The sequence below is a fragment of the Phytophthora cinnamomi genome (assembly GCF_018691715.1).
Source record: "Phytophthora cinnamomi strain GKB4 chromosome Unknown Contig82, whole genome shotgun sequence".
NCBI lineage: Eukaryota > Oomycota > Peronosporomycetes > Peronosporales > Peronosporaceae > Phytophthora > Phytophthora cinnamomi.
This window is the reverse complement of record NW_027151015.1, coordinates 74,451-100,830: the sequence shown is the minus strand read 5'-3', so window position 1 is coordinate 100,830 and position 26,380 is coordinate 74,451. Positions and strand designations below refer to the sequence as shown.

The following is a 26,380-nucleotide window of genomic DNA, read 5'->3' as shown; positions in this document are numbered from 1 at the left end:
GCGCTGTGAAGCGCGGGTCTCTGTCCGACACGATGTCGGACGGCATGCCATGGTGTTTGAACACCATGTCGACGAGCAGACGGGCCGTCTGCTTCGCGGTCACCTCTGCTGGCACCGCAGCAAGATGTACCATCTTGCTGAAACGGTCTACAAAGACCACAACACCGGTGTTCCCTCCGCTGTCCGGGGAAGACCAAAGATGAAGTCCAAAGACATGGACTTCCAACACTCCGACGGAGTCGGTAGTGATTACAGTGGAGCCTGCGCGAATGGCGCAGGCTTTACGCGATGGCATACCTCGCAAGCACGGATGTACTTGCGCACCCACTATACTGGTGGTGCCGGTAGAAGTCGCGCGTGAAGGACGTATGTCTTCTCACGTCCGAGATATCCCGCAGTCGGGGCATCGTGATACTCGTACATGATCCTGAGTCGCAGGTCATGGTCATTTAGCACGACAACGCGATCCGCGTTGTCGTCGACTACATTGTAAAGTAGCAGTCCTTCGTGCACACGAAAGCGGTGTGCACGCGCTCGAAGAGTGCTTGGGCAGCTTCTGACGGGACTTGTCAGAAGGCGCTGTGCCATAGGCCAGCAAGAGCTTCGCGTCCGCGTCGTGCGCGTACGCGGCCTTCACATCATCCAACAGAGATGATGTGGGTTTGCTCGATCGTATGGCGTCAATGGCATTGACGTCAACAGCTTCTGCATAGTCCGGCCGACGTGATAACGCGTCGGCCACCACGTTCAATCTTCCGGGTTTGTATTCGACCCGGAAATTATACTCCGCAAAGAATGAGAGCCATCTCGCCATTCTTTGTGAAATGTGTGGCGACTTCACTGCGGTGCGCAGTGAAGCATGGTCGGTGTAGACCACAAATGGTCTACTCCCAAGCAAGTACACTCGGAACTTTGCGAGTGCATACTTCATGGCAAGGAGTTCCTTGTCATGCACTGGATAGTTGCGCTCAGCTGGCTTCAGCTGACGCGATTGGTAGTAGACGACACGATCACGGCCCTCGTGATCGTGCTGCATGCGCATCCGATCGCGAAATCGGATGCGTCACACTACGTGAAATGGGCGATCTTGGTCAGCCACTGCCAAGATCGGTGCCTCAATCAAGCCCGCTTGACTGTATCGAATACCTTTGGCAATCGGGTGTCCAATTCCACACAGCTTCTTTCTTAAGAAGTTGTGACAGCAGGCGGATCTTGCCCGCATAGTCCTCCACGTACTTGCACAAGTACGTGGCCAAGGAACTGCCTCAGTTCCTTGACACTTGAAAGGCGTTGGCCATTCGTTAATCACTCTGACCTTTTCTGGGTCAGGGCGGACGCCATTCTTCCCTACGAGACACCCGAGGACGGGTATCTCGCTCGCCCGAAGATACACTTCTTCAGGTTCGCGTAGAGCTTATGCTTTCGCATAAGCTCAAGTAGCTACCGGAGATGCACCCTGTGCATCTCTACGTCGTCTTCCGTCCACAGCCCGGCTGTGGATGAACACGTCATCGAAATAGCTCGGCGCAAAGTCGCGCACCGAGCGCAACAAGTGCGTCACGCACCTGTTGAAAGTCGCAGGGGCATTCTTAAGCCCTGTGGCATTACTAGCCATTCCCAGAGCATGCCGCTTGGCGTGCTCACTGCCGTGAGAGGGATATCGCTCTCACGCATTAGAACTGATAAAATCCATCTCGCAAGTCGAGAGCACTGTAAACGGTGCTCCCGGCCATCGAATCGATGATAACATCTTTTCGTGGTATCGGCGTCTGCGCCGGTACCGTCGCATCGTTCAGCTTGTTGTAGGCATGAACGATGCGCCATCCACCCTGTGGCTTCTTGACACAGAACGTCGGAGCACTGTGCGGGGACTTTGATTCCCGCACTTGTCCTGCTTTACGACGACTTTCAAAGAAGTCGTCGATCGCTTTCACTTGCTCTCGCGGCAGTGGCCACTGCCGCGTGACACAATACTTCGTGCCCGGCACGAGATCAATCTCGTGCTGAATGCCCTTATCCTGCGGAAGTTCCGCAGGAATGTCTTCCGGGAGTACGTCTTTGTACTCCCTCAACAATTCGTAATAGGGACTCGCCTTCAGCGAGTCCCAACCTTATTCCTCGAAGCGCTCTCGCTTCGTCTTCGCACTGAGAGTGTCTTCACTCTCAGTGGTACTTCCATGAAGAGCTGCCTCAGCTCTTCGCTCTCGCCTCGCCGTTCTTTCGCTGTCCGAAGAACGCAGACTTACTCGATGCGTCCATCGTGCAAGTCGCGCGTGAAAACGCTTCCAGCTCATGGCTGGAAGCGAAGTCAACTCCGACGCCATCGTCGGAAGACTAGCGAGTTCCATGCCACGATACTGGAATCCAGTATCGGTGCGCGTCAAGACGCTTAGCGTCTTGACATTCGGCGTCACCGCCGCAGTCTGCCAACAGACTGCTCTTGTTACGTCTCGGTCCCGGACCGAGACTTGCGCAACGTTTTCCGCTTGCGCCGTCTTCTTGTTGTGCGGAGCCCGGCTCCGCACAGTTATTCTTCTTGTCCAGGCCCGGCCGTGGACAGTCGTTCGCCGGCGGACCCTGTCCGCGGGCGCGCGGTATCAAGCCCGGCTTGACCGCATTTTCCTTCGTGCAGCCCGGCTGCACGGTAATGTCCCTTCGCCGGCAGACACTGTCTGCGGGCGCGCGATATCAAGCCCGGCTTGATCGCATGGCGCTTCGTCGTGCAGCCCGGCTGCACGACAGCATGTAAATTACGTCAGTGCGGTACGTTTGCAACCGTCCGCACTGTTTGCAGCGTCAACTCCCGGAGTTGACACGCCTTCATCACCTCGACGCCATTCATTGGCGGAGCCCCTCATGACTGAGGGTGCGTCGGCTCCCGGAGCCGACGCGTCGTTATCGACCTGACCACTTCGGGTCAGGGACTGTCCACCACGCTTGAACGTGGGTGTTGGTTCCCGGAACCAACATATCTTTTGTCTTCTGACGTCGGCAGCATTGCCGACGTGGGTCTCACTGTGCGCGCCCTCGCGCACTTCTTGAGCACTCCGGGACAGCAGCATAAAGCGCTGTCTCGACTGATGAGCCGCGCGCACCAGCAGGTGCGCGCGCTGCGGTAACAGGGCCATCGCTCTCTGTTCCGCTGTCGCGTCCGAAGCGCACGAGCGTGCGCTTCTTCCAGTCTATCACCGGATCATGCCGTGCAAGCCACGGCATGCCCATTACCACGTCGAACTTATCGTCCAGGTCCAGGACGATAAAGTGTTCGACAAACACTCGTTGTTTGTACGAGAAGCGCACGTTCACGACGCGCTTCTCGGTCTTCTGATGGCACCTGTTGCCAGTCGTACCTCCAGAAGACTTCGAGGTGTATCTACCTCCTCGAAGTCAAGTCTCGACAGGCTTCGTAGTCGAACAAAGTTGTTCGACGCGCCTGAGTCTACCAATGCTCGAAGAGAGTCACTCGCTCTCTTCGAGTAAACCTCAAGATGACTAGGTTTGGCCTGTCATCTTGTTTCTTACAGTGAGCTGGTCTCACTGGGGCTGCAGTCCTCAGTGTCGCGTGTCCGATGTCGGCACGCGCGACTGCAATACCAGTAGGGCGCCCCGCGCCTACTGGATGTTCGCGTTTTTGTTGGTCCGCGGCGATGCCTAGCATCGCCACGACGGCTACCTCCAGGGGCATGGGAGCTGTACACTCCCGTGCAAAGTGACCGATCCTTCCGCAGCGGAAGCATCGCACGTTACCTCCCTGCTGCTGGTAACCAGCAGTTGTTGCGCTCGAGAGGTCCATTGGCTCCGGACCTCCCGTCCTCGCTACCGGGCGCGGTTGCGGCCTCGGTACGTTTACATGGAGTTTAGCCTGCCGCAGGCTAAACTCTTCTTGCATGGCAAGAGTGATTGCAGCTTCGAGAGTACTCGGGTACTCTCGGAAGAGATAGATCTTCACAGGCCCATCTCTAAGCCCCTTCATGAACGTGACGACCTTGGTCGCCTCGTCAATCGGGTTAGTCACGATATTTGATACCAAATATCGTGCGCGCTGCGAATAAGCATGGACGTCATGCTTACCCTGCTGAAGGTCAAGGAACTCCGCCCTCGACCGGAACTCGTTTTGCGGGGGCTCAAACGCTTGTTTGAGCTCCTCTTTGAACACTTCGTACGTGCTGAAGCACGTAGGATCGGAGAGTCGGCGTCCATACGCCCAACTCCTTGCGCGTTCGCCAAGGCAGGACATGGCGAACGCGACCTTCGACAGCGGGTCGACGATGCGTCGAGCCGCTATGGCTGTGTCGAGTTCGACAAGCCATCGGAGAGAGCTCGCCCTCTCTTCCCACGTAATTGCTTACGCTCAACTTTAATGGTTGAGCACGCGGTGTCGTCCCTGACGACGCCGTCACTGAGAAGCAGCGTCACGCTGCTCCTTCATGATGAATCCCAGAGCAACACCATGTTGCTCCGTCGGCGATAGCGTACGCAGCATTGTAGCTATCGCCGCTTCTCCAATGACTGTTGACAGTCGTTGGAGGCCTCTACTCTGGGTCAGACAGGTGGGGGCAGTCCGCGCGTGCAACATGAGTTGCAGGCGTATTGGAGCTCTCCATGGGCACCTCCGTGCTCATGTGGTTCTCGGCTCCGCGTTCGTACACCTCGTACGAACGTCAAGTAGTCGGTCGTTGGACGGACTACAAAGTGCTACCAGGTGTAGTGGGTCTAACTTGACTCACTACTTTAGCTTACACGTTGCGCAACGTGTATGAGGAAGCGTAAGTACTTAGTAATTACTTAGGTTAATTATATTTGAATACACAAATATAAGTTAAGTAAGAAAGGATTCCAAGTGACTTTGATTAGGTAAAATGAGAACTGTATTGTTTGTAAATTGATCTTCCTCTAAAAGCTGCTAAAACTGTTTATCATCTATGAAAGGGTTGGCAGCGGCTGGCTGTCAGAGCCCCGCTAATATGCATGTCTCTGATTGGTAGAAAGATGCTGCTTTCTACCAATAGGATCTTTTGGGTATGTGTGGACCACTCACTGTGGTGGTCCACTTCAATGTATCCATCGGTGTGTCTTACACCAATGTGAGGAAGTATCCAAAACGTTTAACAGATAACCTATCTGTTAAATTCACAAGTGGCTTGCAGCCACTTGTACGTGTAACCCCGTTACATGGACAGTCTGTTTGGCGCCATTGTCAAGAGGACATGTATGATATGCAATGACGGTGCGTGTTATATGTTTGGGGGACTGTGTCGTGTAGGAATCCACGATTTTACGAGTCCTCGTCCCTCAGCCTCGACAAATGGGACGAGTCCTACCAACAACACACACTTCCCTCGAAAGGTCGGCGAAGATTGTTGGGATTAAACCTGAAGACCAGGTCCGATCCCTTACACCGGGCTGGAAATATGCCTTGTGTTGAAGTATCGGTCAGGTAGGTAGAGCCCACACACAGGTACCGCCAGCCACGAGCAACGGCTGGGGTGCGCAAATATAAACGCTTTCGCGCTAAACCCACTGTGGTCCCTCAGAAAGGAAGGGTACCGGGCCGGTCAAGGCCTTTGACAGGGGCGCCGAGGTGAAACCTCGGCCAAAGAGTCAAATACACTGGGGGGCCACGCCACGCACCCAGGACAACGTACAAACGTACAGGGAGGACTCTCTACCTCCCAACACTCGCCACTATCCACTCTCGGCCTTACCAGGGCGAACTCTTTGTCAATGTACCATAAGGTCACCGGCAGACATACCCCGCGTCGGTCGAGCGTATCCAGACCCTACAGCTAAGCTAGCTAGACTTACCGTAGACGGACTTGATCCTGATGGCTTGGGGGGAATATTCTGCTCTGATTTAATAGTTAGAGGCGGTGAGGCCTCGACTATAACTAATCCCTAATGTCTATACAAATATCTAATATAGACCGAGCTTTCGGTAACCGGACGAGCCTTCGTCTTAAGCCCGGATTCCTAACAGGAGGCAAAATGTGTATCCACTATGACTATCCGGAGAGCTCGGCGAGAATTTATTAGGACCCGCCGAGCCTCACAGTCACTAACTAGCTTCCTGTCACTCTGGCGCGGTAAACGTGAGTAGCCAATAGGAGACCTTGGTCATCTTCTCTCAAACTCTGACGTCGTTAGACCTCGGTCTGGTGGCTCCACTCCGCAGTCAAAACCCAATCTCACAACTGTACCATGACGCGAGGTGTGTTCATAGTAAAATCGGGTACCAGATCCGCACTATACTTTAGCAAAGTCAGAAAAAGATTTGCCACGCGGCACAGAGGCTGTGTCCCTGTGGGCAAGGCCCACGAAGATCAAGCGATCCACCGAGGGTTCGAGTCTCGCCCGTGTTGTCCGCGAGCTTGACATAAGCAAGTAGGTTGGGATGTTTGATGCACAATGTAAATTGCGAGTGAAGACTCTGGTAGAGCCTCTTATCGGCCTCCTAGCGCCTCCCTAGTACTGGTTGTATGCGCATACCGATTCCCTCGGATGTCGAAGCGTGCAACTGTGACCATTGCGACCCGATTGTCGCTCTTGTGTTCCGTGTGATGTTTGTACTGACGTGCCTTGACGTCGACAGCCCGGAGCGACAAACGCCATGTAAGTCTATTTCCAACCCCCGACTACCTCCATCACTATACCCCCTGGAAACCCCGAAGTCACGCTGACAATGGAATTCCCGATTAACCTCCACAACCACATCCCCTCACCACAGCCCCAGAAAGGGAAACTGATCACTAGGAACAATTTAGGGCGACTCACTACCAGCTTCCAGCAGGCTCCGAAATAAGTTTCTAAATATACAGCCTTCACCGCTGGAGTGCAGAATGGCTATATTCGTACTTAACATGAAATTCTATTAGCTAATCAAATTGATAACTCAAAACTTGGACGGCCGAAATATCGTTGCGTATTCCTTTTCAATGATTCAGCACTCGAGAGCAAAATAGATACCCCACATCAGGGTGGAGAGCGGGCGAAGCACAACGAAGGCACAATCTCCACGCTCGAGGAGTTGTCGCAGCACCAAGAAGAGCTGAAAAGATCGAGTACATCGGAATTTTCTGCCATTCGCTACGCACAAATCCCCGGTACTTTGTGGCGCAAGCTACGTATCCTGTACCTGCAGAACAACATCATCGAGAAGACGGAGGACCTGGCGCATTGAAGGATCTACGGTATCTGATCGTGGCTCGCAATAACATTGGCAAGATTGAGGGGCTGCAGAGATGTGAGTTCCTCAATATATTGGACCTGTCCGTTAACTTCGTGGATTTTAAGTTAAAATACACCGGAAGAGATTTTCGAGAAGCATTTTACCTACACTGCAGCATCTCCGAGGGCTCTGCAATCCGTGCCAGTCGATCGAACTGGAGGACGGGTATGTCACCGCCTCGCTGTCCCTACCGAGATTTTGGCCGGCAAAGAGATCAACCGCAGTGACCGGATCAAGGCACTGTAAATCTTCCGAAATAGGCAAGATAAGTTAAGGTGCTCGCCAGGAAGACGATGGGCTGAGGACGGTTGAGGGGGTGGGATGAAACACAACCGTTGTGCCAAATGAACGATAGGAGGACAAGGCACCAACTAACAAGACTCAAGCAGTGAATTTCCGTGGAGTGTGGTGCAGGCAAGGATGCGCACAACGCAGTATCATATTGATTTATCTCTGTGGCATTCATCAATTAATAATTGGGTTATTTCCAGTATCTCACCCGTAAAAAAGCCACGTCATCGTCTTGTCTCCGCGCCATAGCAACAATCACCGAATTGATCCTCCTGCCGCGCCACACAAACAAAACGACCACCAGCAAGAGTACCTGGACGTGTGCATGCACGTGCAGCCGATTGTATTAACAGAGAACACATGTTGGCAACAGTAATCTTCAGTTCGCTGCTTTTTCTTGGTACGACCGCTCTCGACTGCAGCCGCGACTAGGCTCGAATCCTACAGCGACCAGTTGTACTAGAAGAAGAGCATTGTTTTTAGTGTCATCGGGTTCAGTGAGCGACGCAGCGGCGAGTATACAATGTCAGCCCCGAGAAGAGAGGCTCAACATTGTTCGATATCGTGGGAATCCAATCCAGGTCACGGGACGGAGGAGTGGCGGCTGCATGGTGTTGGAAAAGTGCCTCCTCCGCAAACGATGGCTCCTTTGGAGGCTCTTCCACCGGCTCCTTGCAACATTACCGTAACCGCCACCGTCGACTGGAGCAAGCAGATTGGCGAGGGCAACATGTTCTGTTCGAGTGAGGGGCCGATTTTCTCCGCCGAGTAGCCTGATTATGCCGTTCTCGAAGTCCGGGGATTTGACAAGCGACGCGCCCGCCGCCAAAGTGGTAGAGGTGTCGGGGTAGTGTGCGATCACGTGGTCAAAAAGCATGCGGGCGTGGCGCAGTGACATGTCCCCCTCAGTCTGTAGCTTCTTGGACACGTTCTCAAGGTTATTGAGCTCTAGGTAGAGTGGTTTGAGCTTGACAGTCTCTTTCGCGGTCGGAATCATGTTGGTGAGCGAGTTATCTAGCTGACTGGGCTCGGTGTGGATCTCGATGTAGCGATCACTCATTGAGAAAGTACTACCTCAACGCGTGACGATCCTGAAAACAGGCAGGAGAGTATCAAGCTGGCGTAGGTGGTGGCAGTTCTTGATGGTGTTGAGCGTCACCATCAACCCCTGTACTTTGGCCAGGATTGGCTCGTATTCTTGCAAGATAGCTTGCACAGCGAGGTTAAACCGGTGACTAACACAACCAATCATCGGGACCTTGGTCTTGCGCTCAATCGCGATGTTCGTGGACACGTGGTCGCACACGTAGAAGCACAGTTGCGACGCGACGGTGGTGTAAACAAGTCACTAAGCAATTCGATGATCGAATCTGAGCTCATATCAGACTGGTCCTCTAGAGTCGAAATTCACAGCAAGAACTTGTCCTTTGCAGTCACTGCAATCACAGCAACGATGTGGGTCTCGTCCTTTGTTCACGCGTCGATCAAGAAGCCGAGACGTTGCCCAGCAAGCGAGTGCTTGACCCTCGTCTGAACGAGCTCTTCTACCGCAGACACGTGCTTCTTCAGTGCCTTGACTCCGATTGGCTTGAGGTGAGTGTATTTCTGGGTCTTCACCTTCCCACGCATACTGAGCTCACGGCTCTCCGTGATGATCCAATCCAGCCATCCGTAAACACAACGTATGAAGTCGTCGCTTTTCGCAAAAGCGCCGAGGCCACCCTTAGGCTGCTGAACGACGCGGAGCTCGTCCTCGTACGTCGACGGGTGGTGGCGAACGAGGTGCTCCACCAGGTTCGTGTACTCGTTCCCAACAGCCTGCTTGCGGCATGAGAAACACAGCCTACACTGGTAGTAGTCCTGACCGTCAGGAACGAACAGGATGGCAGCGAGGGACCGAGGTGGAATGACAGGCATCGTGGTAGTGCGGTGGCGAAGGAGGCTTGGTATGGGGCCCGGAACGAGTGAAATTGAACTGTGAGGGTCTTGACCCACTCGCTCATACTGGCGATCGATCGGCGTGTGCTGCCCACATGCCATACAAATCGCAAAGCGCTCACACCCAACGATTTTAAACATTGGATTGTGGGGGTGTTGAGCGTTTTTGGTTTATTGCGAAATATTGGGATACGGAGGGCAATAAGTTACTGGAGTGATATTACGGACACTAATTGTTACGGCTATTGAAAATGACCGCACACTGGGTGCACGTAAACCGAAAAATATACTTATTGAATGTATTTATATTTTCCGTTCTGACAATTTATTCGTTGTATGAATTGATTGCCATCACGATATTTATTTCTCGCAGGACACTTTATCTTGCGTTTTTTAAGGATGACCGATTCAATGTTTACAATAGTCTAGGAAAATAACGGGCTTTTTGTAATGTTGCAACTATTTATTTAACGAAATGATAAAAAAAATCGGTATAAATATAATTGTGGACGTAAATACGACAAGAATGTTTCTAGTGGTGAACCCGCCTGCGACTGAAAGTCGCAATGCAACATGGTAGTTTCTTTCTGTCTCACTAAGTACGATACAGATTGTTGGATGGGATCAGAGTCTGAACCAGAGGACAGACGTCAACGGAGCTTGAGTGCAGCACTTCACGCACAACACAGACAGCAGCGGCTAGTAGCAGACATGTCGGGACCTCTGGGCAGAATCATCGCGCAGGTGGTGGTCATGGGCGCGGGTATCGTGTCTAAGGCCTTCGTGCAGGCCTACCAGCAGGCCGTCCACAACGCGCGCACGGGCAACACCGGCGCCATGGCGGCGAAAACGGTGGTGCGCAAGAACCAAATGCCGAAGCAGCAGGCGCGCGAGATTCTTAACTTCCCGACGAGCGGCCCGGTGCCGTCTTCGGAGGAGATCCAGAAGCAGTTTACAAGGTACTTCGAGGCCAACGACCCGGCCAAGGGCGGCTCCTTCTACCTGCAGTCCAAGATTTTCCGAGCCAAGGAGGCTCTGGAGCGCAAAGACCCGGATGAAGAAGCCCCGCCGAGCGACGCAGCCAAGGATAAGTAGGCCGCGCGCCTGGCTGATTGCGCTGCAGAGTGAAGGAAGCCCGCGGGCTCCGTGTGGCTGACGCTCGAAGGACCCACTCGACAGCCGACTGCGGTGCGACGGCGAAGCTAGACTGGGATAGGAAGTTACCACACGTAGCTGGGCCTCCTCTTCGTCGCTCGGACGTGGGGCAGAGGCTGGCGTCCTGCATAAAGCTCCTCTATAATATACCTATCGAGACGCCTTGGCCTTGGCTGATCCCCATCACAGCGCCACTATCCCTGCGTCGTCTTCTCCATTGGTTGGTTGAAAATACTTTTTGTCTGGAGGTACTCCCTCTCAGTCGTCAATCGGAGCAGCGGACACTTGTGACAACATGGTGCTGGCGAATGTGCGTGCCGGTGGTGCGCTGGTGGGAGCGGCGGTGCGCAGTGGAGCGGCAGCCTTCAGCACGGCGGGGCGTTTAACATTCGAAGAGCTCACGGCTGGCGCCGACGCGGAGCAGCTGGAGTTCATGAAGGAGCAGATCGTACAGGTCGACGAGCAGGACAACATCGTAGGCCCCATCAGCAAGAAAGATGGTAAGTACCCAGCTCACTATTAGTTCTTGTGCGATTGACTGACTGTTGGTGCCTCTGCCGCAATGTCTTTGGCGACAGCGCATATCCATGACGGCGTGCTGCACCGCGCCTTCAGCGTGTTCGTCTTCAACTCGAAAAACGAGCTGTTGATCCAGAAGCGCGCAAGCGAGAAGATCACGTTCCCCAGCTTCTGGGCCAACACGTGCTGCAGGTGAAGTAGCGCCGGAATGTGTTGTTGTTGTTCTCTGGAGCGCCTCTAACTTGATTTTGCGGTGCTTGACGCCACTGCAGCCACCCGCTCTTCACCAAAGGGGAGCTCGAAGACGGCTTCGGCGTGAAGCGCGCGGCCATCCGCAAGCTGGAGCATGAACTTGGTATCCCTACTTCTACCTTCGCGCTCGAAGACTTGGCTTACGTCTCCACAGTCATGTACAAGGTACAATTTTGACCAGTGCTACTACTTGAAAATGATGCGGCGAGCTGATACTTTTGTTGTTTCTGTTTGTGTCGACTGCAGGCTGCGTCAGATGCCAACTGGACGGAGTACGAGATGGACCACATCCTGTTTGCGCGTGGGGACGTGCCGCTGAACAACGTGAACGAGAACGAGGTGGAGCAAGTCGAGTTTATTGCTCGTGAGGACCTGCCAGCACTCCTCGACGATTCCACGCGGAAGCTCTCGCCGTGGTTCCACCTCATTGGTTCCAACTTGCTGCCTCACTGGTGGGACAACCTGGACATGGTGCTGGCACAGGACAACGCCGACCGCCAGATCCACGACTACCGTTAGGTACCTAGGCGATAACTACAAACCAACAGAGCATGGCTGCTCTTATAGATCTAGCGCACAAGACTCGAAAGTGTGCACTTCAAGAAAACAACATACATCATGAAAACACGTCGAGCGGGATCCACCGTCCTATATTGCTTGAAATTTTTAGCTTGCGTCTTCGGAGCGACTAGTAGGAGCGAGCTTAGATAGACTAGCGCCAATGTTGGAGAAGAACGAGCCGATTGAATACTTCGAGAACTGGGACATCCGCAGCGACGCACTGCCGAGATAATCGCCGTTCTTGTCCGTGCCAGTCCAACCTACATAGATCGTGAGATCGCATTGAGCGGTGGTGTTGGTGCTAGTGCTATTGGCAGAACTGCTGTCGCCAACGCTCACGCTTGCATCGGACGTGTTGGTTGAATAGCCTGCGCAGCTCTCCACAGCACTATAGCACGTCTTGCCTTGCCCGCTCAGCCGACCGGTTGCTGTTTCCACTGGCTTCGAGTACAGGTTGTAGTCGCACATCGCCGACTTACAGAAGTAGCAGCCTTCGTCCCAACTGACGCCTTGCACGACACCTTTCTTCACCGATATGATGGCCGTCATGTACGGCGAAATGCGACCTGTCGACGCAGACGAGTAGAGCTTGTAGTTTGTGCGGTACTTGAGACTCGAGACGGTGAGGAAAGCACCTGACGGGTTGGCCCCAATACGCGTGTCATTCCACGCTGTGTGAATAGTACGAATGAGTGATTGTGATTCAGGGCAACCCAAAGTAGGAGGAGATACTTACAGTCGCTTATGCGTAGCACGGTGAATTTGTCCGCGACAGGCGTGAACAGGGTGCGGTACTCGTCATTCACGTTGATGCAAACATAAGTAGTTGTTCCTTTCACAACAAGAGGCACTGTGTCGGACGGCGAGCAAATGCTGGAGACGTTCGTCTGCACGGCATGCACGCTCGTTATCGCCATCACCACTGCCCAAACAGCCAGCGGCCACAGCATCCGGATCACTGTGGACTGGGTCATCGTGAGGATCGATGCGGAGGGCACAACAACTTGTTATCCCCGAAGGCGTCTAGGAGCTGAGAGAAGTTTCGCCGCAGCTGACCTTTCTCGCGGTTATTGACATGCCAACTCAAATAGCACGCAGCGAAACCCCCGGCGAGCATATTCGCACTCCCTGCACACAGCGTCGTCTTCTCTCGAGGAATTCCTGAACCACCCCACCTTGTCTTGCTCTGCAGCCCGCAGTGCAGACAGCAGGCTTGTGCCAACGCGATGCCGGCGATCCGGCGGCAGGATTCCCGCCGATCAGTGGCCACGTACCCCGCACGCTTTACATACCCATCATCCGTTCCCGCCAAGTCCCACACTCGCGTTTGCCAAGCACCAATATTGGCGCGAACTTCGCGGCGAAGGGCTCCAGCCTCCATGGACCCCACTTGTCGACAGCATCCGTAGATTCCAGTCGCGAGGAAGATGCCTTCCAGCGGAGGTCCTCCATTCCAGTGCACGCAGCTAGCTAGGCGTGCCTTCCTCGCGCACCATCGGGCAGGACGCACGGTTTTTCGGACCATCTTATATTACGGTACTAGTGAAGCCATACTGACGAAGAAACGCGTCACCGCTGCGTGACCACTCGAGATTCCTATCGTAAGCGGACCAACAACCAAACAAGCAAGTACATGTACACCGTGTAAATAATGCACAATGCACAGCTCCTTCTGCCGCCCCTGCGCTCGAACTGAAGTGTACTTTTGACATGATAAAAATCATCCTGGCGGTTATAAAAACCAAATTCTGTTTTAAACGATGAAGTGACTATAAAAAGTAACACTAGGATCGTCGAAAAGCCGCTGAATTGAAACGGCTTTGCAGCTCATGTCGGGTCGGTCTCTGCAGAACTACTTGGGACCCCCGGACTGGGAGGAAGCTCCTGTACTGATCAATTGTGTGATCGCCCATTCAATCGCCGTACAAGTACAAGCGGAGACACTAACGCTTGTGGGAATTTCAACAGGAAGCACCTGCACGTAGTATGTAGTCAGTTCAGAGGCCACAACCCACTTCAAATGCACATTTTCTCAGCGGAGACACTTTGACCGCTTTCTGGTGTGCACCGCATTTTAGCTGCGGTGAAATGTCAAGAGATGATATTAATATCTCTTTGACTCTTCTGCACCAGCCAGGTGGAGACCGATTGTTAGTCGGGCAGCAACCGCGGTGTCGTGCTGCATCAAGTACACCCCGCTTAGATGCTGCTTGGAAATCTCGGAAGATGGGAGGGAGATCAGGGTGCTTGTGGCGCGCAATCCTGTCTTACGTTGCCTTTACCGTTTGGTATGTTGCCGCAGCGGGGTAAACCGCTGAGAAAGGCGCGTCTGTGACGTGTGAAGGATTTTGTTGGATAAAGCGCCAGGCGCCTTAGTATTTGCCGCTAGACCGGGGCTCGACAATGCGGCAGACTGCGCGCGTTTCCAGGCCATTCGCCTTTTATCCGTGGACGCCGCACCCCAGGAACTCGAGTTCTCCGTCTATACAGCTTGACAATGAGCGCCTTCTTCCCTGCCATCTCGGCCCTGAACCCGGCTGCCGTGCCGAAGGAGACGCTTGCCGCCTCCGCAACACGTCCCTCCGCCCTCGCCACTTCAGCTGCCAAATGGGACGCTCGCCTCTCGCATGACCCCGTCCACGACAACGCATTCTACGGCAAGTGCATGATCGGCGGCATCTTGTCGTGCGGCATCACGCACACGGGCATTACCCCGCTGGATGTGGTGAAGTGCAACATGCAGGTGAATCCGGCCAAGTACAAGAGCTTGCTGTCCGGTATGAAGACCATCGCTTCGGAGGAGGGCATCGGTGCTCTGTACAAGGGCTGGGCTCCGACTGCTTTTGGTTACTCGATGCAGGGTATGTGCAAGTTTGGTTTCTACGATGTGTTCAAGGACATGTACTCGACGATGGCCGGCGAGGAGAACGCTTACAAGTACCGTGGCGCCATCTACCTGGCCGGTTCGGCCTCGGCCGAGTTCTTCGCCGACATTTTGTTGTGTCCTATGGAGATGGTCAAGGTGAAGGTGCAGACCTCGCCCGCTGGCACTTTCCCTGTGAAGCTGTCCCCGGCCATGGCTGCCATGAAGGCGAACCCTGAGACCCGCTTCCCGTTCGGCTCGCTCGTGCCTCTGTGGTCGCGCCAGATCCCGTACACGATGGCCAAGTTCTTCTTCTTCGAGAAGGTGGTCGAGGCCTTCTACACGTACGTGTTCACGGAGCCCAAGAGCTCGTACCCCAAGAGCACCCAGCTCGGTATCACTTTCGCCTCGGGTTATTTGGCTGGCATCATTTGCGCCATCGTGTCGCACCCTGCTGACTCCGTGGTGTCGCTCATGGGCAAGCCTGCCAACAAGGGCAAGGGCTTTGGCCAGATCGTTAGCGAGACCGGCATGTGGAACCTGGCCACCAAGGGTCTTGGTACGCGTATCATTATGATCGGTACGCTGACGGGTGCTCAGTGGTGGATCTACGACACGTTCAAGACGGTCATGGGTATGGGCACGAGCGGTGGTGCTGCTCCTAAGAAGAACTAAACTTCCAGTGCTGCTCTTGATAAGAGATAGAAGAGGAGGCAGGACAACACGGTGGTGTCAACAATCGAAATCGATGGTCACAGCTGTAGGACCGTTACTTCAGACGGCGCCTATCGCTACTTCAGTAACCAAATAAAACGCTGTTTGAAACTCCCGGCCAACCGCAGCCGCAGATCACACGTTTCGGCCCCTCAGCCTCATTCGCCATCCACCCGTCGACCTCCCAGTGCTTCTTCACCATGAGCGCCTTCTTCCCCGTGATCTCATCGCTGAACCCGGCCGTGCCGTCGGTCGCCGCCCCGAAGGCCCGCCCGGCCTCGGTCCTGGCCACCTCGGCCGCCAAGTGGGACGCTCGCCTCTCGCACGACCCCATCCACGACAACGCCTACTACGGCAAGTGCATGATCGGCGGCATCCTGTCCTGCGGCCTCACGCACACGGGCATCACCCCGCTGGATGTGGTGAAGTGCAACATGCAGGTGAACCCCGCCAAGTACAGCGGCCTGCTGCCCGGCATCAAGACCATCGCTTCGGAGGAGGGTGCTAGCGCTCTGTTCAAGGGCTGGGCCCCCACTGCCATCGGCTACTCGGCCCAGGGCATGTGCAAGTTCGGCTTCTACGAGTTCTTCAAGGACATGTACAGCAACATGGCCGGTGAGGAGAACGCCTACAAGTACCGTGGCGCCATCTACCTGGCCGGTTCGGCCTCGGCCGAGTTCTTCGCCGACATGGCCCTCTGCCCCATGGAGATGGTCAAGGTGAAGGTGCAGACCTCGCCCGCTGGCACGTTCCCCGTGGAGTTCGGCGCCGCTGTCGCTGCCATGAAGGCCAACTCGGCGGAGACCCGTTTCCCGTTCGGCTCGCTCGTGCCTCTGTGGTCGCGCCAGATCCCGTACACGATGGCCAAGTTCTTCTTCTTCGAGAAGGTGGTCGAGGCCTTCTACACGTACGTGTTCACGGAGCCCAAGAGCTCGTACCCCAAGAGCACTCAGCTCGGTGTCACCTTCGCCTCGGGTTACCTGGCCGGTGTCATTTGCGCCATCGTGTCGCACCCTGCTGACTCCGTGGTGTCGCTCATGGGCAAGGCTGAGAACAAGGGCAAGGGCTTTGGCCAGATCGCCAGCGAGACGGGCTTGGTCAACCTGGCCACCAAGGGTCTTGGCACGCGTATCATTATGATCGGTACGCTGACGGGTGCTCAGTGGTGGATCTACGACACGTTCAAGACGGTCATGGGCATGGGCACGAGCGGTGGTGCTGCCCCCAAGAAGAACTAGATGCACTTCTCGGAGGTCTGAGGATTTCGATGGTTGGTTGCTTCAAACTCCTGTTCCTTCCGAGCTACTACGTAGTAGAACAAGTTTGGGAAGGACCGTGGCTCGACGGTGCCAAGAGAAGCCCGACGGGCGAAAAGGGATGCAACCTGGCCTGTAGGATCTTCCACGTGAGGCGTTGTATTGGAGGTATGCAGGCATGAATTTAGAAGCTATCTGCTACTAAAAAACCCAGCAACAACTTCTTGCAATTCAATGGCCTGTTTACCTTTATCTGTCACGACACGCGCATGAATGCCGCTAGAGAACGATAGGATCGTCATGCCTTGTACGTCGCATTCAAACACTCCATGTGCACCAGCCCACACCCTTTACATAGCAAGCAACACGCCCTTTCGAAGGAAGAAACGCAAGAAAACTACTACGACGTAGTAACAAGTATTTTCATCGTAGGTGAGGTGTTGGGCTATTAGTTGGAAGGGGTAGCTTCACCCTCGAATAGCTACACGGTACGAGGAATCGATCTTTCCTTCATCAACGGGGGCGATCTACGAGAAAAAGAGTGTATGCACAGCCATGACGACGAGTGCGCCGGCCACGTATTGGCTCTTGCGCTCCCCAATGCGGGAAGCCTTCCAACAGAGGCCGCCTAGTCCCTCATGCTTGCCCGGGAGCTGGCCGCGGTCGAAGAGCGTGGGGAACTTCATCTTGATATAGGTGCACGTGCAGATGAAGAGCAGGATGACGGTGAGCAGACCCTGGAGGCTGAAGAGCGCCGACTACACAACAGAACATAGATATCGCACATCAGAATTCAGTCACGACAGACCCATCGGCCTTGGTCCTGGCCAACACAACGTGCTCGCCGTCTTACCATGGCGATCTCGCGCTTGCACGTGGGGAAGAGGGACTTGTGCGAGGGTCACACTATCGGGGATTATGTCACTAATGTGATTGGTGCAAAGATAAGTGTACAGACCACCAAAACGGTGTGGGCCACGCAAGGGAGATGACCTCGTGACGACCCAACCAGAAAAGGCGCAAAACTAGGATGGACGACGTGCCTCCTATGAAATTGACCAAGGTTTTTCGGCTGAGGTTTTTCTCGACGCGGCTTGGCCGCACGATGTACGGCTGAGACCGAGGGGGCTCGACTCGACCCGCCGCAGCCTCACACGCACACAGACACGGAAGCTCCCGGGCGACTTAAAGTTTGCTGAGACGATGATGAACCGTGCCAAGCTGCTGCAACGCGCCGCCAAGGTTCGTAGCTCGGTCTTGGACTTTACCAAGTGCCGCCCCCTCTCCACGCGCGACTTCTTGCTAGCGCACAGCAAAGCAGGGCGGAGTGTCTTCAGTCCCTGGACTGGACCACCAAAATGGTAGCCTATAATTCTGACTTCGGTGCTTGTCTTTGCTGTGTTGCTGCGGCCACCGTAGGTAGGCGCTGGCGCTCTCCTGGGTGGCTCGGTGCTGACGGGCGTCACGGCCTTCAGCAGTGACCAGATCGAGGCCCTCCACTACGGTTTCGACCACCAGGGCCCGCTGTCCTCGTTCGACTACGCCAGTGTTCGTCGTGGCTACCAGGTGTACCGCGAGGTGTGCGCGTCCTGCCACAGTCTGGACCGCATCTGCTTCCGCAACCTGGTGGGCGTGACCCACACGGAGGACGAGCTCAAGGAGATGGCTGCCGACATTGACGTCGTCGACGGCCCCAACGATGAGGGTGAAATGTTCGAGCGTCCCGGCAAGCTGTCGGACCCTCTCCCCCGTCCGTACGCGAACGACGAGGCTGCCGCCGCTGCTAACAACGGTGCCATCCCGCCTGATCTTTCGTTGATGGTCAAGGCTCGTCACGCTGGTGCCGACTACCTCTTCGCGCTGCTTACGGGCTACGTCGACCCGCCTGAGGGAACGGAGCTGCTGCCCGGTCTGTACTACAACCCATACTTCGGTGGCGGCGCCATTGCCATGGAGCGCCAGCTGCAGGACGGCCAGATCGAGTACGAGGACGGCACGCCGTGCACGACCTCGCAGATGGCCAAGGATGTGTCGGTCTTCCTCGCGTGGGCCGCCGAGCCGGAGCACGACGTGCGGAAGAAGCAGGGCATGCAGACGACCATCGCCCTTCTGGCGCTGTGCGCACTGACGGGCTACTACAAGCGCCTGAAATGGGCGCCGCTCAAGACCCGTAAAATCACCTACACCAAGTAAGCCTGGAGGCCCAGACCAGAGCATGCGCGTGGGAGGAGCTGACGTGGGAAAAGAAAGAGTGGCAGACGTCAGGGACTTTTTGCTCGTTTGTTGCTCGCCCCAGAGGAATGGAGCGGTCGAGCAGCCTCTCTTGCTTTCCTCTTCGAGCGAGCGAGAGCCGACGGAAACAGACAGGCAATGCACACAATGGATGGAGTGGCCGGCCGCCGAGACAGTAAATAAAGGAGGGAGTGGCGTATGGGTCAATTCAGACGGGAAGAGGTGGTGGCAGGACTTGAAAACTTGAAAAAAATACACAGAAACGATCGAACGCGTGGGGTTTTTGCATCGGCAGCCTCAATCGTCGATAGCACCAACAGCAATGCTGGTGGTGCTGTCAGCATTGCAATGGCGACGGTTCTGCCAGGAGAGCCAATCGTTCGGGCAATTAACAATAGAGAACGCCTGGATGGGCTTACTCTGCCCTGTAATGAACGCCAGTGATTGGCAGGTTTCGCTAAAGTACGATATTAAATCAGTAGGCGTTGATGAGTACTGTCGCCGAATGGCTGGTGGCCTCGCTTCGGCTTTGTGTCTGTCTGTTCGCCGTTGTGTGAATTGGTCCGTCGCTGGATAATAGTCGAGCAGGAGCTGACAGAGACGCACACGCAGAGAGTGAGCATGGGCAAGTCTTCCAAAGTCATCCGCGTGGGCCAGGACGCGCCGCATCAGGTGAGCAGCTGTGTGCGTGATTCTTGCCGCCCTTATAGCTAGCGAGCTGACCGTGTGAACTGATGGACAGCCCGATGTGGAGAGTGAGAGTAGCTACAGCTTCGTGGAGCAGTCCAAGCGCCAGGTGAAGGTGAAGATTCAGAGCCTGACGGACGACGAGATTGTGTTTGACCTTATCGGCGTCGATGCTGCCATCGCCAACGCGCTGCGCCGCATCCTGCTGGCCGAGGTGCCGACTATGGCGATCGAGCACGTGTACATCTGGAACAACTCGTCCATCATCCAGGACGAAGTGCTCGCTCACCGACTGGGTCTCGTTCCACTGAACGTGGACCCGCGCGAGTTCCAAGCCTTCCCGGACAACGAGGAGGCCGAGGCTACCGACGAGAACACCATTGTCTTCAAGCTCGACGTCACCTGCAAGTTTGACCCCGAACACCCGAAGGACCCGACCAAGGCGATTCACTCTTCCGGTACGGCTCGGGGATTCACACTGTTACGGATGATTTTATTACCGCGCTGACTTACACGTACGTTGTCGTTGTTGTTGTTGTAATGCTCAGTGTACTCTCGCGACCTCGAGTGGGTTCCTCAGGGCAACCAGGAAGAGCGTTTTGGTTCCATCCGCCCCGTGCACGAAGACATTTTGATCGCCAAGCTACGACCTGGTCAGAGCATTGCGTTGGAGGCTCACTGTCGCAAAGGCGTCGGCAAGGACCACGCCAAATTCTCCCCCGTGGCCACCGCATCGTACCGCTTGATGCCCAAGGTGGAGCTGACGGAAAAGGTGGAGCGTGCTGACGCGAAAAAACTTGTGGACGAGTGCCAGATGGGCATGTTTGACATTGAGGACATTGGTGGCGTGCCCACGGCCGTCGTGAAGGACCAGCGTGCATGCACCATGTGCCGGAACTGCATCCGCGAACCTGGGTGGAACGAAAAGATCAGCCTCGGGCGCCAAAGCGACCACTTCATCTTTAGTGTTGAGTCTGTTGGCATGATCAAGCCCGAGGAGCTACTCCTGGAGGCTCTCAACGTGCTTGCTGAGAAATGCAACGTCGCATTAGAGTCGTTCATGCAGACGGACGAGGACGAGGAAATGGCCGAGGAAGAGGACGAGGAAGAGGAGCAGGAAGAGTAGACTGACGATAGAAGATTGCTTGGAGCCTAGCGCCTCGACAACTGAATATATGCATGCATTCCACTACTCACTCGCTTCTCTCAACTGCATGTTGCCTTGACTGCTGGACACAACTGTAGTTCATCGGAAGGTCTCTCCTCAGGTACGCTTGCGTTGTCATTTTGTCTATTAACGTCGCCCTCAGCGTCCTCGCAGCGCTAGCTTCTGCTTGTGCTCCCGACAGAGATAACGCGGCGCTAAGGCCCGCACGTCTCGTCGCGCGTTGGCGCTCAACTAACTTTCCTGATTGAGGAAGACGGACGCGGCGCGGATGCCCACAAAGACCAGCGCGATCTTGGACAGGTCCCAGGCCACAGCCTTCATCTGCTTGGTGGTGTCCACCTGCGGCTTCTTCTTCTTGAGCATGAACATCTTGACGACAGGGCTGGAGACTCGAGGCTTCTCGGCGGTATAAAGTTGGAGGATGACAGGCCGAGCGAGCAAGTCGCTTTGTGACACACCAACTTTACACGAAATTAAACCTATCGCAGCCAACTTTCTGCTTCAAAAACAAAAAAACATGGTGTACAAAACTGGGCCCATCAATGCTGTCACAACTGTGCGAAGGAAAGTTTAGGTAGGACTCGCTCCTCTGCGGAGCGATTTTTTTTTGGGTCAACCGCTGCGAAGGACAAAATTGGATCAACACTTTTTTTTTGTCAACCTTTGACCATATTTGATCCATAGCAAACCATGCGATTGTAAAACTTCGATACCTTTTATAATGTGTAATTTATAATGTAAAATATATTATATTCGATAATATGTATTAGTAGCACTAGTTTTGCCATGAAAACGTTTTTAGTTTGCCCATAGGGCGTGCGCCTAGATAGACAGGCGAGAAGCCTTCAGCCTGGTGTGTGGGTTTCGGTGGCATAAATCTCTACACCTTTTCACCTTTTCACCTTCAAAACGGCAAATTGCTAGTTCAAAACTACAAAATGTAAAATCAAAACTGCAATACTCTATGAGTGTATATTATAATTTGTATGATATATCTTGGTTCATAGATTTGAAGAGTGTGATTTGCCTATTGGCCAGCAGTATTGCAAATCAGCCAATGGCTTGTGTATAAAAGTACGAAGTACCCTAGTCTCTATGCAATGCAGTTTTGATTTTATATTTTGTTGTTTTGAATTAGCAATTTGCCGTTATGAAGGTAAAAATGTGTAGATTGGTGGGTTCAAATTCTACACCTGTAGCGGAGCTCGATGTTTGAGGTAAGTGTCGTGTAGAAATCCTCCGTCAGATCTGAGACATAATCAAGGATTTGGGTTGTCTGGCACGCTCTTGTGCGGAGGAGTGAGTCTCATATAGATCAAGCTGACTAAAGGATCACGGGTAATAACCCACCGTGATAATTTGGTCGTTAAGTCGTTTGGCGGGTGGTAAATGAGATCATTCCCTGTCCACAAACGTTCTCGGTTGGCAAGAGCACTCTACTTTACCATTTTTTATTGCAAACTACTAGTATACATTGATCAACTCACGGTACAAAACAGTTAGTTCTACACTTTCTGATGATGTTCATTTTTGTGAATTGACTAAAACAAGAAACATGAGTCTACCAAAATAAAAGAAATGATTTTTGTGGTAACTACTTAGCAACTTTGGGTCCTAATATTCAGGTAACATGGATCTGGTTGAATCATATCCTGAGTCAGATTCATCAGAGTCAGGGTCATAGACTTCCAATTGAGAGCTAGAATCAATTTCAAACCCCGAGTCAGATTCAAACACTGGTGCACACTGGGAGTTGGCATGGTTGGACTGGGGCACGGGCTCTACAGCTTGAAATGTCTCACAGCAGACGAACATTCTCCCGACTTTGCGTCTCGATCACATTGATGAATTAAGTGATGTCGGGATGAGCTTCCGGGAAGGCTAAATTAAGGTGCGGTTGTAGCGTTCGAGTGGATTATTTGTCCGATTTACGATGTCCTCACTCACATTATTACCGTTCCACCACTCTGGGATAAACTTATCCATCCAGCCGGCACCATGATGTACGACGTGGCTGGCTTCGAACAGGCCGCCGAAAAGTCGTGGCAGTCCCTCAGCACCATGCGGCGCTTAGTGGACGAGGCCACGCGCCTGAAGAACGCCAGCTGGTGCCTCTGGTTCATGCAATGCCGCCGCGCGTCGCACGGCTCTGACAAACCCGACGCCGAGGACGCGGGGGCCGCGCTCTGCGTGTACTGCGAGCTGCACAGCGCCAGCGTGATCTGCCACGGCTGCTGCCATGACAACTACTGCGTCAGCTGCTTCAAGCTCGTCCACAAGAAGGGCAACCTTCCAGACTTTCTTGAAATATTTCCGAAACTTCTTCCAGCGCGCTTAATCATCGACCGGATATCATAGACGCCTCGAAGGGTGACATCCATGCGTCGAATGAGTGTCAATCTGTCCATACATCCTCCCCGCATAGCCAAATCAACTTTAGGCTCTGAAATTGTCAACTTCAGCATAGGGCTTTTTGAAGTGAAACAAATATCCAACGATTCTTGATTTTGGACATTGGTTCTGAACGGATTTGATCATGACGAGCTTAAAATCGCACACATCATTTGCTTGGACCATATTTTTCTTGACGATATGTACATCTTGTGAAAGAGCCAATCGTAGACTTGGGACGTTTTCCCAGTCGTGAGGATGCACCAAACTGGTAAATAGAGCTCCGATATAGAGTCGTAAATCATCACGATAACCTTTGGTAGAAGGCAGCTGGCACAACGATATGTTGCGTCGACAAAAATAGAACTCTGACACTGCTTCATGCGATCCATAAGCGGCGGGTGAGCCCAGCCGATCAGTCGATGTTGTACTTCGTCTTCGTAATAAGTCACATGGAAGTTGAGGAACTTCAATCCAGCAGTCTCTTTTACGTCACAAAGTGGTTCCCGCTCCAACCGACCAAAAGTCTCCCGGCCAAAGAGCTTCGCACGGGTCCGATATAGTCGACCCAAAACTTGCTTTTTTGTCGCCCCACGTACTATTTCGTTTTCAGTCCCGTAAAATTGGTCGCGCACCATACGCCAGACTTCCGTCGGAGTCAAAGTGACATCTCGGACACAGATTGTATCCGTAACCAGCAACATCTCCTCCTTGCGATCGCTGATATGTGGTGCCGGTCCAGTCGGGATTCGGCGAAACCCAGGGACACAATCGTGCATGTGCTCACCGGTATGTGTGGTACCAAGGGGCCTCACAGAGAGCTTCCCTTTGCACTTGGTGTGTAGTGGGTCTAATTTGACTCGCTACTTTTGCTTACGCGTTGCGCAACGTGTATGAGGAAGCGTAAGTACTTAGAAATTACTTGAGTTAATTATATTTGAATACACAAATATAATTTAAATCAGATAAGACTCCAAGTGACTTAGATTAGGTAAAATGAGAACTGTATTGTTTGTAAATTGATCTTCCTCTAAAAATCTGCTAAAAACTGTTTATCATCTATGAAAGGGTTGACAGCGGCTGGCTGTCAGAGCCCCGCTAATATGCATGTCTCTCATTGGTAGAAAGATGCTGCTTTCTACCAATAGGATCTTTGGGTAGGTGTGGACCACTCATTGTGGTGGCCCACTTCAATGTATCCATTGGTGTGACTTACACCAAGGTGAGGAAGTATCTGAAACTTTTAACAGATATCCTATCTGTTAAATTCACAAGTGGCTTGCAGCCACTTGTGCGTGTAACCCCGTTACACCATCCCCCTTAAGGTTAGACGCGCGGGGTCTCCGCACGTCAATCTTCTGAATTGACCATTCGTCAATTCTCCGCGTTTGGAGAAGAAATCCGCGCTCATTCAACGATGAGCGCGCCCCAGAAGAAGAACCCGAAGGCGGTGGAGAGTCATCTCTCCATCGACGACTACTTCGAGCGCCAGAATGCGAAGTATGGCGACGTCGTCGACCTCGACGACGACGATGAAGACATGGAGGACGAGAAGGACTCATCCTCAAAGCGCAAAGACTCAGTGTCGAGCGAATCGCTCGATCCCCATGCCAAGAACATTCGCCCGCGTTAAGGGGACGAATCGGACGCTTCGAGTTCGAAGCGTTCGCGAACTGAGAGTGATACCCAACTCGCTTCCGCTGGGGCTCTCAGTTCTCCACGCGCTGCTGCTGCAGCGCGTGATGTTAAAGCTCAAGGCTCTCCGCGCCCTGCGCCTGCAGCGCGCGATCCGTGGATGCCGTCCGCGTCCGAGATCACGGATCGGTATGGGAACTCGGTACCTCCAAATGAGGTGCCGCTATACGTGTGCAGTGTCATCAAGGATGGCGCCGTGGCTGCCAAGCTGCACTTTGATGCGGAGACGCATCAAAGGCGCGACTACTACATCGGACTCTTCCATGAGCTCCGATGGTTTCAAAGCAAGAAGACATCTTCTCGCAGCAAAGTGCCCGAGTGGCAGGCACTTTGTCAAAGTTGGAATGCTTTTGTTGAGAACTTCAACAAGAAACCGAGTGCTTACCGTGATCGGATTAAGCAAGCGCGTGATCGCTTCGAGACGTACTCGAAGCGTGGAAAGCTGGAGCAGCTCCACGCTGCTGCGGAGGAGGCTAATGTGCCATGCGGCGTGTCTGAAAGTTATCAGTGCACGAAGTGCTTACCAGGCGCGGTGCGCTTGAGCGACCGCGACTTGAACGGGTACACGTCGTTCCGTGTGCCCGAAAGCCTTAAAGAGCTCCGTGCTAAGTTCTTAGCACGTGATGGTTCGGGCGCTGGTGATGATCGCAGCGCTCGTACTACTTCTACCGCGCCAGTGCGTACCGGTCTTCGTACGCCCTCACCATTTCCGGAACATCAGTAAGACGTTCCGCGGCTCCCATGTATCTTGATCGGGAGGAAATCCTCTCCAACCAATACGAAAACGAGCCCCTTGAGGGTTCGTTTTCGGGATACTATGGTCAACAATCCGCTCAACAATCCAGCAGGTTGAGCCGCGGGCGTCACGGATCGGCGGTGGCGGGGGTGGGAACACGCCCCGGGTATGATCAGCCCCGGGCTGATCAGTATGCGCCTCTCCACGACCGGGTGACCGTCGTGGAGCGTCTGCAGGGCGCTGAGTTCGCCGCCCTGAAACAGGAGCTGGCAAACCAGAAGGCCCAAGTCGCGGCGGTCTCGCAGACCGCCTCGAATATCCAGGTCGAGCTGGGGACCCAGATGAAGGGGTTGCTCCAGCGCGTCCGCGCGCTGGAGGAGAGGCTGCTCGTCGCCGAGGCCAAGGCTTCCGCTTCTGCCTCGGCTCCTGCCGAGGCTTCGGGTCAGCCGAGCTAGATGGCTCGTGCTGCAGATATGGCTTCAGCCGTCCGACGTAAAAGGTCGGATGGAGGCGCATGCTAGACGGTATGTCTAGCGTGTATGCGTTGCCGTGCCGTGCCAACACAGTGAACGGCCCGATGAAGCGCGGAGCAAGCATACTTGCTCCGAAATCCGAAACTGCATGTCTAGGCAGGTTTTGTGTAGCTAACAAAACTAATGAACCAACTTTAAATTCATTTGTGTTGCCTCTGCCCGCA

The 26,380-nt window shown here is 53.9% G+C and overlaps 11 protein-coding genes across 11 annotated transcripts; 7 read left to right on the top strand and 4 right to left on the bottom strand.

Moving 5' to 3' along the window:
- Window positions 1–8,989: 8,989 nt before the first annotated feature.
- IUM83_19243 (uncharacterized protein) lies at window positions 8,990–9,433 on the bottom strand (the record flags this gene model as incomplete). The annotated part of the gene is made up of 1 exon (XM_067944287.1): window positions 8,990–9,433. The coding sequence occupies one exon, from the start codon at window positions 9,431–9,433 to the stop codon at window positions 8,990–8,992; it is 444 nt and encodes a 147-aa protein (XP_067785162.1).
- Window positions 9,434–10,165: 732 nt separating this feature from the next.
- On the top strand, window positions 10,166–10,549 carry IUM83_19242 (Mitochondrial import inner membrane translocase subunit tim16; the record flags this gene model as incomplete). Its single annotated transcript, XM_067944286.1, has 1 exon — window positions 10,166–10,549. The coding sequence occupies one exon, from the start codon at window positions 10,166–10,168 to the stop codon at window positions 10,547–10,549; it is 384 nt and encodes a 127-aa protein (XP_067785131.1).
- A 355-nt stretch (window positions 10,550–10,904) lies between these two features.
- IUM83_19241 (isopentenyl-diphosphate delta-isomerase) lies at window positions 10,905–11,899 on the top strand (the record flags this gene model as incomplete). The annotated part of the gene is made up of 4 exons (XM_067944285.1): window positions 10,905–11,109; window positions 11,188–11,320; window positions 11,401–11,545; window positions 11,627–11,899. 4 exons carry the CDS (start codon window positions 10,905–10,907, stop codon window positions 11,897–11,899), a joined length of 756 nt encoding a protein of 251 aa, XP_067785120.1.
- Window positions 11,900–12,046: 147 nt separating this feature from the next.
- IUM83_19240 (RxLR-like protein) lies at window positions 12,047–13,018 on the bottom strand (the record flags this gene model as incomplete). The annotated part of the gene is made up of 3 exons (XM_067944284.1): window positions 12,047–12,612; window positions 12,678–12,906; window positions 12,998–13,018. 3 exons carry the CDS (start codon window positions 13,016–13,018, stop codon window positions 12,047–12,049), a joined length of 816 nt encoding a protein of 271 aa, XP_067785150.1.
- A 1,420-nt stretch (window positions 13,019–14,438) lies between these two features.
- Window positions 14,439–15,479, top strand: IUM83_19239 (Mitochondrial Carrier (MC) Family; the record flags this gene model as incomplete). The annotated part of the gene is made up of 1 exon (XM_067944283.1): window positions 14,439–15,479. One exon carries the CDS (start codon window positions 14,439–14,441, stop codon window positions 15,477–15,479), a length of 1,041 nt encoding a protein of 346 aa, XP_067785106.1.
- Window positions 15,480–15,718: 239 nt separating this feature from the next.
- IUM83_19238 (Mitochondrial Carrier (MC) Family) lies at window positions 15,719–16,756 on the top strand (the record flags this gene model as incomplete). The annotated part of the gene is made up of 1 exon (XM_067944282.1): window positions 15,719–16,756. The coding sequence occupies one exon, from the start codon at window positions 15,719–15,721 to the stop codon at window positions 16,754–16,756; it is 1,038 nt and encodes a 345-aa protein (XP_067785107.1).
- A 545-nt stretch (window positions 16,757–17,301) lies between these two features.
- IUM83_19237 (Protein kish-A) lies at window positions 17,302–17,630 on the bottom strand (the record flags this gene model as incomplete). The annotated part of the gene is made up of 2 exons (XM_067944281.1): window positions 17,302–17,532; window positions 17,628–17,630. The coding sequence occupies 2 exons, from the start codon at window positions 17,628–17,630 to the stop codon at window positions 17,302–17,304; spliced, it is 234 nt and encodes a 77-aa protein (XP_067785105.1).
- Window positions 17,631–17,977: 347 nt separating this feature from the next.
- Window positions 17,978–18,967, top strand: IUM83_19236 (Cytochrome c1, mitochondrial precursor; the record flags this gene model as incomplete). The annotated part of the gene is made up of 2 exons (XM_067944280.1): window positions 17,978–18,016; window positions 18,194–18,967. The coding sequence occupies 2 exons, from the start codon at window positions 17,978–17,980 to the stop codon at window positions 18,965–18,967; spliced, it is 813 nt and encodes a 270-aa protein (XP_067785133.1).
- A 660-nt stretch (window positions 18,968–19,627) lies between these two features.
- Window positions 19,628–20,819, top strand: IUM83_19235 (DNA-directed RNA polymerase I and III subunit RPAC1; the record flags this gene model as incomplete). The annotated part of the gene is made up of 3 exons (XM_067944279.1): window positions 19,628–19,678; window positions 19,749–20,151; window positions 20,242–20,819. The coding sequence occupies 3 exons, from the start codon at window positions 19,628–19,630 to the stop codon at window positions 20,817–20,819; spliced, it is 1,032 nt and encodes a 343-aa protein (XP_067785109.1).
- Window positions 20,820–21,092: 273 nt separating this feature from the next.
- Window positions 21,093–21,302, bottom strand: IUM83_19234 (uncharacterized protein; the record flags this gene model as incomplete). Its single annotated transcript, XM_067944278.1, has 1 exon — window positions 21,093–21,302. The coding sequence occupies one exon, from the start codon at window positions 21,300–21,302 to the stop codon at window positions 21,093–21,095; it is 210 nt and encodes a 69-aa protein (XP_067785110.1).
- A 1,557-nt stretch (window positions 21,303–22,859) lies between these two features.
- On the top strand, window positions 22,860–23,219 carry IUM83_19233 (CAMK/CAMK1 protein kinase; the record flags this gene model as incomplete). Its single annotated transcript, XM_067944277.1, has 1 exon — window positions 22,860–23,219. The coding sequence occupies one exon, from the start codon at window positions 22,860–22,862 to the stop codon at window positions 23,217–23,219; it is 360 nt and encodes a 119-aa protein (XP_067785132.1).
- Between the last annotated feature and the right edge of the window lie 3,161 nt (window positions 23,220–26,380).